Source organism: Felis catus, chromosome C1, assembly GCF_018350175.1.
Source record: "Felis catus isolate Fca126 chromosome C1, F.catus_Fca126_mat1.0, whole genome shotgun sequence".
NCBI lineage: Eukaryota > Metazoa > Chordata > Mammalia > Carnivora > Felidae > Felis > Felis catus.
In genome coordinates, this window is record NC_058375.1 from 7,288,414 (window position 1) to 7,300,643 (window position 12,230).

General features: G+C 40.6%; 1 protein-coding gene and 1 pseudogene across 30 annotated transcripts in view; one reads left to right on the top strand and one right to left on the bottom strand.

Annotated features, from left to right (window-relative positions):
* KIF1B (kinesin family member 1B) overlaps positions 1 to 12,230 on the top strand; it is a 145,780-nt gene that overhangs the window by 31,124 nt on the left and 102,426 nt on the right. For all 30 annotated transcript variants that reach the window (XM_023258115.2, XM_023258093.2, XM_023258095.2 and 27 more), the window contains exons 3-4: positions 8,286 to 8,362; positions 9,127 to 9,306. In XM_023258115.2, the coding sequence (XP_023113883.1) occupies positions 8,286 to 8,362; positions 9,127 to 9,306 (257 nt within the window). The remainder of the gene's footprint in view (positions 1 to 8,285; positions 8,363 to 9,126; positions 9,307 to 12,230) is intronic.
* LOC102900179 lies at positions 2,704 to 3,338 on the bottom strand (annotated as a pseudogene).

The window sequence follows — 12,230 nt, forward strand, 5'->3', positions numbered from 1 at the left end:
CTGTTGTTATCTCTGCACTTTCCTTAGTCATCTCCTTTATCCTTCAGCCCAGCCTTCTCTGTTTTATCACATCAGAGTTTACCTGTTTATGTGTTCTTATAGGACCCCATGCTTGTCTAGTGTGGCTCTTACTATAATTTGAGAGCATTTATTTTATGTGATTGTATGTCTTTCTTCTCCATTGGCTATTAGCCCTAGAAGGGCAGAAATAACTTGTTTGTTTGCCATTTTATCCCCAGCACAGTGCCTGGCACATAGTTTGTGCTTAATAAATGTTTTGTGCTCAGTAAATATGCCCAATGAATGAAAGTGCTGTTTAAGTTTTCTTTTCTTAAGCTAGGGTCTTGGGATCTTTTGCAATAATGCTTCTTTGGGGAAAGATTAACGTTAGCATGGAAACTAGCGTCATTTCTAGCCAACCTGGGAGATTTGGAAAGCTGAGCACAATGAGTAAAAGTGTAGAAGGCAAAGGGGCAGGGACTGTTCAAAGACAGGCAGAAAGATCAGGAAAATGAACTTGTTCAGGTGGATGCCATCTAACAGTGTTTTGTTGAAGATCTTTGATGCACCTAGATGTAGTTATGATCTATTCACCAGTGACTCAGCCAGTGTACCTCACCCTTCTGATGGAATGTATGTTTCAGAGGAAGTGCTTGGGAAGATGAGTACTGAGAATATTAGCATTTATTTATGTCTGTTGGTGTTTATCATATGGCACTGCCTCTTGGGTGTGTGTCTTGTGTGTGAGGTCAAGAATCTATTTCACACCCACATAAGAATCCTTAGGCTGGGCAAGCCTTTTATATGTAGGACACTGGAGAAAATTTTACAGCAATAAATTTGAATGGTAAGGTACCCTCTGTCTGATACGAAAGTCCATATTTCCTGTGACATGTATACTGTAAGACACAGTTCTCAAGACCTGGAGAAGGAGAGGGATTTCCAACACCTACCCCACTCTTCCTGCCTCCATTATATTTTCCTTTATCCTTGACCTTCCTGGTGACCTCCATCAACATATCTTCCTGTTTAAAACCTGGTCATCTTTTCTCCTGTCCCCTGTTTACCTATTACTGCTGTTTCCTGAAAGTTGTATTTCTGCTCCTGAGATTGGAATTTAGATTCCTCCTCTCCCAGAGATTAATGTTTCTTGCCAGAAGGTGAGTAAGTTGGCTGCTCAGGAAGAAAAGACTCAGGAAGCAAGTTGTGTAGAGAGAGCTATGTACCAGTCCACATACAAGCATCAGCTACTTAGGAAGTCAGCACAGTGAGTGATACAGAAAGAGGAGTCATGGTTTCCAGCTACAAAGGAGTGACAATCTGTAAGGAAAGATAAAACTAACATAGTCATTGGGTCTTTGGGTATATATTGAGAATCTACTGTGTGGCAGGTGCTCTCCTCGGAACTGGAATATAGCGGTGGATGAAACAGAAGTTCTGGTGTCATGGAACCTGCATGCCGGTGACTCGTAATAAGTCAGGTAGTCAGGAGTGCAGTGAAGACAAGTAAGGCAGGGAAAGCAGATGGAGAGTGAAGGCACGCCCAGAAAAGGGCCATCTGATATGCCATGTGAGCAGAGACCTGTACGAAGTTAGGGGGTGGGCTGTTCACACACCTGGGCGAGTGGCACTCCTGGTAGAGCCAAAGTTCAGAGGCCCTGAAGTGAGGGTATATCTTCAGTAAGAAGGGCAGTGGGGCTGGAGTAGGGGGTGAATCACTCCAGTAGCTGGACAGGAGCTCAGAGGGAGAGTCGAGTTTTGTTCAGTGTATGCTGCGACCCCACCGGAATGCTCACCAGGGGCGTGTCGTGGATGTGATCTGGGTTAGTCTGAGAAAAGGACCACCATTTGCAGTGTGGGGATAAGACTCTCCAGGGGCTCGCGGGGAGGGGGGAGGGGAAGCCGGGAGCCTTGTTAGGAATTACTGCTGTCTTCTGGTGAAGGAGGCAGTAGTTTGGACCAGGGTGGTAACGGTGGTGCTGGAGAAGCCATGGGATTCTGGATTCATTTTGAAAGTAGAGCTGACAGGATAGATCAGATGTAGGGTGTTAAGAGAAGAAAGTTGGAGATGATTCTTTTTTTTTTTTTTTTTTTAATGTTTCTTTATTTTTGAGAGAGAGACAGAGACAGAGCCTGAGTGGGGGAGGAGCAGAGAGAGGGAGACACAGAATCCAAAGCAGGCTCCAGGTTCTGAGCTGTCAGCACAGAGCCTGATGCAGGGCTGGAACCCATGATTAGCGAGATCATGACCTGAGCTGAAGTTGGATGCTCAACCGACTGAGCCACTCAGGCGCCCGGAGATGCTTCTTGAGGTCATTTGTGAAAAGTTGCTTGTGGAGGTAGGTCCAGGTCTGGAGTATACTGTGTGTCCGGAGAAGTCTTCATAGGAGGGGAGGCCTGAGGTGTGGAAGTTGCTTAAAAGGGGCCTTGAAAAGTGGCATGAAAGGTGATTTTATAGAAAATAAAACAATATGAGGTGTACAGCATTTAAAAGAGTTACGTTCTGACTCTAGCCCTCAAAATATTCCTGGGATATTTCTTGTAAAAAAAAAAAAAAAAAAAAAGATGATTTATCCTAAACGAAGCCTGCACACTGTTGACCTGTGACCCTGGCAGGCATGCTGTGTTTGTAGCAGTGTTTACATTGGTGAAAATAGTTTATTTTTATTTACTTATTTATTTTATTTATACACTAGACATTTATTCATACATTACAGTTTTATTTTTGTGTACAAAGTTGTTTAACAATCACTGAATTTCTAGGCCAGGTTCAGGTAACTGAAGAGCCTTTATAACTAACTTATATTGTCTAGATCCAAGGTATGCTGCAAACATGGTCTGGAACAAAATGGGAAATAATATCTTTCTAAAGACGAGCTTAGAAATTCTAGTCCAGTAAGTTGTTTCCTTTTTCTGGTAGCAGGGCTGACTCATACCTGGCTGCTAGGCCACCATTCACAGGTATAGCCAAGAAAACAGGGTGCAGACCACCAAAAACAAGACCAACCAGTCCACCCCGTGTTATGGTACAGGTTTCACAATTCAAATCACCTGTATTCAAAGGTAGATTTGCAAAACCTTTGTAAGATGCATGCGCAGTCAAAAATGGGATCACCGCCATTGGTAAGCCAGCAGCTATACGAGCCTGTGTCACGTTTAAGATGCGTCGAGAAAGACTATTTGCTATTAGACCACAGAGAGCAGCATTAAGTCCGATAAAAACTGATCCATGTTCAAATAGATTCCTTTCTGCTTCTGGGAGGTGGTTAATTTTTCTGGTTATGATATTGAAAATTAAATCTTCCTTGACAGTTATCATCTGGTTCACGATTTTTCATCTTGGGCCTTATGCTCTGCTCACAACCCTCCTCTGCATGCTGGGGTTCACTCCAACCTTTGCTCAACTAGCCTGAACGCAGCCATCTTTGGCTGACCCATGACTCGGGTCAGCAGTGAAAATAATTTATATGTTGAAGATATTATGAATTACTATTGATAGCATTAATTAATTATTAATTATTCTTATTCCATTCTTACACTGTGTTAAATAGTGCCTAATCTTTTGGTAATACAATTCTGTGTTTTTTCTGTGAAAGTTGATAAAATGAACTGATACTTTATGTGTAATCTGCACAGGTGTGTACTATTCTTCTTTTTCTTTTTATGCTTCTAAAAATGGTATGGGCTTTAATGAAATTAAAATTATACATGACAAATGGAGGGACATGCATCTGAATGTGTGTTTGGTGCAGAGGATCCACAAGACGCAGTCCATATATTGAAGGGGATTTATAATGTGGTAGGAACACCTGAGATTTGGTGGCACAGGTAAAGAACCCCAACGTAGTTTTGATTCTTGGCGAGAAATAGAATTCTTATGTTCTGCTTTAGCTTATTTTATCAATTAGTGAATGAACTTTCCTAACTTTGGTGTAAGGACTATGGACTGTATCCACTAAAACACCAAGTGAAAAACAAGATAAAATACCTGTTTTTCAAAATTAGCATTTGTATATTGCTTTACTCATTTAATCCTATGAACTAGGTATGATCTCAGTTTTAGTGAGGACTCAAAAGTGCAGCAATACCCAAGGTGACAAAAAATTCTAAATATTAAGGGTCTGTCATGTATTTAGAATATTAACATATTCTAAACCGTCTTTTGATCCAAATCCCATTCCCTTTCCATTATATGTACTGTGTTATCCCTCCCCCGCTTTTATTAATGTTGAAACATCCTGTTTCTTAATTGGGTTAAAGGAAGTAAGTTAGATCTCAACTGTTACTAATTCAGAAAGAAAAAAACCTTTGGCACATTGAGAACATATTATTAGTTCATTGTGAAAGTAATGGTGGAGTTCATGGACCTCTGATGAGGTCAAGTGCTGTCATTGATACTTTATCTTTTTTAAAAAAAAACTTAAAAAAATGTTTTTTAAGTTTATTCTGAGAGATAGAGAGCATGAGAGAGCGTGAGTGGGGGAGGTGTGGAGAGAGAGGGAGAGAGAATCCCAAGTAGGCTCCCTGCTGTCAGCACAGAGTTCAGCTCGGGGCTCAGTCTTCTTATGAGCTGTGAGATCATGACCTGAATGGAAATCAAGAGTCCAGTGCTTAAGTGACTGAGCCACCCAGGTACCCAAGTAGTTTCTTTTTTTAAATAATTTTTGAAGTCTGTTTTTTTTTTTTAATGTTTATTTATTTTTGAGAGGAAGGGAGGGACAGAGGTGGGGGGCAGAGGGTCTGAAGCGGGCTCTGCGCTGACAGCAGAGAAGAGAGCCTGACGTTGGGCTCAAACTCACGAACTGTGAGATCATGACCTGAGCTGAAGTTGGATGTTTAACTGACTGAGCCACCCACATGCCCCCCGATATTTTATCTTTTTTTTTAATGTTTATTTTTGAGAAAGACAGAGCATGAGTGGCGGGGGTGGGGGACACACCAGAAAGAGAGGGAGACACAGAATCGGAAGCAGGCTCCAGGCTCTGAGCTGTCAGCACAGAGCCTGACGTGGAGCTTGAACTCACCAACTGCAAGATCATGACCTGAGCTGAAGTCGGATGCTTAACTGACTGAGCCACCCAGGTGCCCTCTGATATTTTATCTTTATAACAGTTTTTTCTTTTCATTTGTAGAGTTGGGAGTTCCAAAATTTTTTATTAGGAACACTTCCTATATTCAAGACGGTACAAAGCATATATAAATATAAGAATAATATAAAACACCCATTGTTTGTAGCAGCACTCTCAACAATAGCCAAATTATGGAAAGAGCCTAAATGTCCATCAACTGATGAATGGGAAAGAAATTGTGGTTTATATACACAATGGAGTACTACATGGCAATGAGAAAGAACAAAATATGGCCCTTTGTAGCAACGTGGATGGAACTGGAGAGTGTGATGCTAAGTGAAATAAGCCATACAGAGAAAGACAGATACCATATGTTTTCACTCTTATGTGGATCCTGAGAAACTTAACAGAAACCAATGGAGGAGGGGAAGGAAAAAAAAAAAGAGGTTAGAGTGGGAGAGAGCCAAAGCATAAGAGACTCTTAAAAACTGGAAACAAACTGAGGGTTGATGGAGGGGAGGGTGGGTGATGGGTATTGAGGAGGGCACCTTTTGGGATGAGCACTGGGTGTTGTATGGAAACCAATTTGACAATAAATTTCATATATTGAAAAATAAAATAAAATAAAAATAAAAATGTATTTTCTAAAAAAAAAAAAGAATAATATAAAACAAACTATCCTTTAACTACTACCCAGTTAACATAGAAATTATCCATGCCTTCTGGGGCTCTCTGCTTACACCGCCCTCTCAAACAGGTAACAACAGCATTGAGTTTTACGTTGTTCTGAAGTGTCTTCTGTAAATATCTTTCATTTAGGAATTAAATATTTTAAAAAATATTGTGGATAATTTCATCTTGCTTAACATAACTGTAATGCAAATAGCCCTTTAAAATTATATTTTGATTTACTTATTAAAAACCCTTATTAAAAAGGGTTTTGTCTGCATACAAGCAGTTACTTAAAAGGCAGCATGGTTTCAAATCTGTAAGTTAGGAAACTATTAGTTTCAGGAGTTTCAAAGATCCGGAAGAAGGGAATCTTGAGGAAAAGGATTTCAAGTGAATCAAGGAAGTTACTCACTGGTGTACTATTTCTTTTTCTTTACTAGGAAAAAGAGAACAAAGAGGTAGGATTGAAAACCAGCCCTTAAGTGTTCTTGGCAGAATCAGTACCACCAATGAGTAGCTAAAAGACTGAAGTATGGCTTAAAAGGTTTTATGACGGGGGTGCCTGGGTGGCTCAGTCAGTTAAGCGTCAGGCTTCGGCTCAGGTCATGATCTCACGGTTTGTGGGTTCGAGCCCCGTTTCTGGCTCTGTGCTGACAGTTCAGAGCCTGGAACCTGCTTCGGATTTTGTGTTGCCCTCTCTCTCTCTCTCTCTCTCTCTCTCTCTCTCTCTGCCCCTCCGCCACTTGCTTTTGGTCTCTCTCTCTCTCAAATAAACATTTAAAAAAAAATTTTTTTAATGAAGTTTTATGACAGCACATTTCCTATAGGTTACAAAGTGTTTATTTTAACCATGTTTTTGAGTGGTGAAGACTGCTTCAGAGGTCATATCCTGTGTCTCGTCATTGTCTTTATTGCTGAGCCCCTGAAACCTGAATCTGGTTCACATGACACTGATTTCCGTTTTCTTGGTAGCGTTTGTGTGTAGTCTTTCATCTTTTAGGAACTGTAATCCTCATAATTCCTGGTTTTAAACGGGTAAGGAGAGTTTTGAGCAATGTCTGTGATGTAATTTGGGGGGGTGATTATGTGCATACGCATACACGCGCACATGAAGTATGCGTACGCATAAAAATGCCTGTGTCTACCTTGACAGTTGATACATGTAGGGAATAGCCTTTAGATGACCGGTGCTTGGCTAAGAGTGTGGGCTCTGGAGTTAAACTCTCCAAGTCCACATCCTGGATTGCCACTAGCTAGCTCTATATATAGCCTTGGGTAAGTTATTTAACCTCTTTGTGATAGTGTCTCTATCTATACGGTGGCAGTAATGAAACCTCTATGTGCTTTGGTGGCTGGGAGGATGAAATAGGTTAGTACACAGAAAGGTCTTAGAGCTTAGAGTAAGTGCTCCATGAGTGTTGGCTATTATTTAAATCTTGTCCCTAGTGCCTTTTGGTTAGAAGCACACTTCTTTGCTTAGGTTGCCATTTGTGTGTGGGGAGATGTTCTTTCTAGAACTATGTCTGCTTGTCACATGATTATGTGCAGTGTGAGCCTTATTAATACTCCGTCAGCATTTGAGGTTTGAACATAAGTTGTGTGGCCATACCCAGTGGAATCCAGCGCGAGAGAGAACTAAGCACCGTAGCAACTGTTGCTATTTATGTCCTGAGCAGCAGCTGCCCTGGACAGATTTATTTTTAATCCTGATCTCACTGATAGCCTGGGATGTGGCCATACCTTCCAGAGAAGCAGATTGGTTAAGATGTCTGGTCTTTGAGGAGATTTCGTGACCACATGTTATAAAGATTCTATTCCATGTGAAATATGAGACGCTGAAGCTTTGTATGTAAGAGAAAGGAAGAGAGGCGAAACTTCAGCATTCAGTCAGTCCCCAAAGTAGAGTGTGACTGGATTAATCACTCGAGAAATATTTTCACTGTCGGCAGTAAGGCTTCGTGCTTTGCAGTCAAGAAGTAATTTTGCTTTCTGTAACATTCTACAGAAGATTTGTGGTGTGTGGTTCTACTGTATACATACATAATACACACATGTACACGTATACTTGATTATCAACTGTGGATTTCAGCAAAAAGACTGTCTTTCATTATCAAATGCTTTTCTAAAGTAATAATAAGATCTTTAAAAAGAGTTTATTTCAGGTAGTAGTTGGATCAATTCAATAATTTTCTAATTTTTATTTCTGATGTATTGAAATATTTTAAGCTTTATGAAGTACCTTGAAATAGTAATGTGGCCCATTTCCAAATTTTGAATATTTCCTGAGCACCTACTGTATGCCAGGCTGTGTTCTAAATCCTGGTGGCACCCGGTGAATGTTGTTGGTCTGATTCTTTTAAGTTCTGTGGACAGATCCTACCTATTAAAGATGTGATTTGTTAAAAAATTTTTACATTTCAGTGTTCGGATTCAGTAGTATGAATTTCCTGATTTGGGTGTTTTGAATTTACAACATAACATCATGTTGAACTAAAGAAAATGTAACTGAGTGACTTATCAAATCAAATCATTTTCATTCTCTAGGTATTATTAACCCAAAGAACCCAAAGGAAGCTCCAAAGTCCTTCAGTTTCGACTACTCCTACTGGTCGCACACCTCGGTGCGTATACTCGGGGTGCGGCGCAATAGAGCGGGGCAGGCCGGGAGCAGTTGTGAAAGCGCTCGAAGGTCCACAGGGAAAGCAAAGATGCCCGACACCCAGGAAACGGAGAGAGCGGGGCCCTTTGCAGTGCCCTTACGTGGTAAAGGACCCCCAGTCTTGCAGGCTCCTGGGGATTGTTCCTCAACTAGAGCTTGCTTCTGCAACTCTTCATTACATGTTTTTCCTGGTTTTTTTTTTTTTGGTTTTCCTCTTCTGTTTTGTGTTGGAGTAGGAAAGGTTTCAAACTCCTGACAAAGCCTGCTGGCCAAGGGAGGGGGCCTGTGAAGGGGGGTCGATGCTTGTCACTGGGAGCTGGGTTTATTGAGAAATAGCCACACCACCTGGAGTGAGTGCAGAGGAGTATTTCTATATATGGACTTGACCTTTGATCTTTCAGTCCCATTTTCCATTTAAGAAAATGTTCTTGCAGCTTCTATGAATGGAAGAGTAATACTTTTAAGATTATGGAAAGTGAAATGTAATCAAGTGAGGTAATTTCATGTAGATATTTTTACGTGTGGCTGTGACCTGGATGACTGTGGTTGTGTGTGTGCTTAATAAGAGAAAAATAAACTGTGTGTTGGAGGAACTAAGAAATTTTATAATACATTTTAGGTGACTGTTGAGATTCCAGACACTTTTGATTTATTATAGAAGTAATCAAATAAACATAGGAAAGTATACAAATAAAATGCCATTGATTTCTCCTTTTAATCTTTCAGCCTGAAGATCCCTGTTTTGCATCTCAAAACCGCGTGTACAATGACATTGGAAAGGAAATGCTCTTACATGCCTTTGAGGGCTATAACGTCTGTATTTTTGCCTACGGGCAGACTGGTGCTGGGAAATCTTATACAATGATGGGTAAACAAGAAGAAAGCCAGGCTGGCATCATTCCACAGGTAAAGAAGCAAAAAATGACAAAAGACCTCTGTTTATTATTACTCTTAGTCTTCAGTTGCTATAATAGTTATTTTTACTTAGCAGACACTTATTCAGGGACTATTGTATGTGAGGCACAAAAATAAATCACTGGTCCCTTCTCTCAAAGTAACTAACAGTCTGGTGGAAAAAGACTGATGTGTATACATGTCCGTCTTTAAAGGCGGGGAAGTTGACGTTCTGTAAAGATTTTGCTGTACCCCCACGTCTGGTTATTGTATCTCCTGACCCGTGTTACCAGCTTCTTAAAAAAAAAGTGGTAGTATGTGCCATGCTCTGTTCTGAGTCCTGGGGACACCAGTGTTGTTGCTGGTCTGATTCCCCCGCCCCCAAGTCCCATATATAGATCACCTCGTAAGCATGAGATTATTTTTGTTTTTTGATTGCCTTCTCAGAGATATTTTCCTTTTATCTTATGAATTTAATGCTAACACTTTAAGCTTGAATGGTCTGGGAATTCTTAAGAGCAGTGTCTTTGGCCTTGTATTGTTCGGAATGGAGAAGAGTTGTAACCCAGGTATTTAGAAGGAACTTCTTTTGGTAATAAGAAAAATATGGTTGGTTTGCATTTATTGGTGACATTTGGAATTAATTTTAAAGTGTTTTTTAAAATACAGGCCTAGTGTGACTCATCTCTGTATTCTGAGAACAAAATATAAGAGAGCAGTAGCTACTTTTTCTAATGGATTCTTGGAGCATAATTTTAAATTCAGCTGTATAATTGAAATGCTTCACTATCAGTAAACGTCAAGAATTTTTCAGAAAAAATTGAACATACTAGCATATTTTTTTCTGTGAAAAATACATGTCAATATGAAGACATACTTGGGAATTGTCCTTCTTTATATACAGGAATAGCAATTACAGTACTAATTGGAGAAGACATTAGGTAGCACTCACCATGTGCCAAGTACTGGTCCAAGTGTTTCACAGACATTAGCTTATCTAATCCTCCTCACTTGACCCTAAGAGGTAGATGTTGTTGTTTCTTTTTTCATTTTTCTCTTCTCTTCTCTTTCCTCCTTTCCTTTCCTTTCCTTTCCTTTCCTTTCCTTTCCTTTCCTTTCCTTTCCTTTCCTTTCCTTTCCTTTCCTTTCCTTTCCTCTTCTCCTCTTCTTTCATTTAATTTCATTTTCCTAATTGCATTTTTCTTTCTTTTTTTTTTTTTTTGAGAGAGAGAGGGGATGCGAGTGAGCGAGAGACTGAGAGAGAGAGAGAGAGAGAAAATCCAACGAAGGGTGGGTGGGGGGGGGAGAGAAAGAGAGGGGAGGGGACGAGCTCATGTTCACCCAATGTGGGGCTCAAGCACACCTGAAGTAGGGCTTGTGCTCACCCGAAGCGGGGCTGGAACACGACGATGCTGGGCTCGAACTCACAAACTGTGAGATCACGACCTGAGCGGAAGTCAGATGCTTAACCAACTGAACCACCCAGGCGCCCTTACTTTATTTTATTTTCCTCATTTTATTTTATTTTTTTGTGATTTAACTTTATTTTTTATTTTTTAAAATTTACATCCAAATTAGTTAGTATATAGTGAAGCGATGATTTCAGTAGATTCCTTAATGCCCCTGACCCATTTAGCCCATCTCCCCTCCCACAACCCCTCCGGCAACCCTCCGTTTGTTCTCCATATTTATGAGTCTCTTTTGTTTTGTCCCCCTCCCTGTTTCTATATTATTTTTGTTTCCCTTCCCTTATGTTCATCTGTTTTGTCTCTTAAAGTCCTCATGTGAGTGAAGTCATATGATTTTTGTCTTCCTCTGAGTTTTTTTCCTCATTTTAAAGACGAGGAAACTGAGGCATAGGGAGGTCACATCACTTGCCCAGGGAAGTGGCAGAGCCAGAATTCAAAGGCGGGCTTTGCTTTTTCTACAATGTGATACTTCCTTAGCAATAAAATATCTTTTTGTAGATTATAGCAAGTTACAGTAGACAGTCCTGTTTATCCCATCATCACACTTAGTTTCTCCTTCCCTCTCCTTTAACCTTAATTTGTTTGCTATTGGAATTTTTGTATAATTACATATATATCCCTTTTTTGGCAGAATTTTGGAATATTTTATTTTAATGCAAAAGCATTAATTTTTTTTTTCAACGTTTATTTTTATTTTTTGGGACAGAGAGAGACAGAGCATGAACAGGGGAGGGGCAGAGAGAGAGGGAGACACAGAATCGGAAACAGGCTCCAGGCTCTGAGCCATCAGCCCAGAGCCCGACGCGGGGCTCAAACTCCCAGACCGCGAGATCATGACCTGGCTGAAGTCGGACACTTAACCGACTGCGCCACCCAGGCGCCCCTAAAAGCATTAATTTTTTAAAACAGGATTATCATTTAGAAACTGCCATTTTTAATACATTTTATTATTTTTTATTTTTTTTAATATTCATTTTGACAGAGAAAGTGTGCTCTCACTCGTGTGCATTCACACTTACGGGGGAGGGGCAGAGAGGGAAAGAGAATCCCAAGCAGGCTCCACACTTAGCACAGAGCTGGATGTGGGGCTTAGTCTTACAACCATGAGATTGTGACCCTAGCTGAAATCAAGAGTCAGGTGCTTAACTGAGCCACCCAGACACCCCTGTAATAAATGTAATTCTTTAAAAAAAATTTTAATGTTTAGTTTTTTTTTTTTTAATTTTTTTTTCCAACGTTTTTTTATTTATTTTTGGGACAGAGAGAGACAGAGCATGAACGGGGGAGCGGCAGAGAGAGAGGGAGACACAGAATCGGAAACAGGCTCCAGGCTCCGAGCCATCAGCCCAGAGCCTGACGCGGGGCTCAAACTCACAGACCGCGAGATCATGACCTGGCTGAAGTCGGACGCTTAACCGACTGCGCCACCCAGGCGCCCCAATGTTTAGTTTTGAGAGAGAGAACATG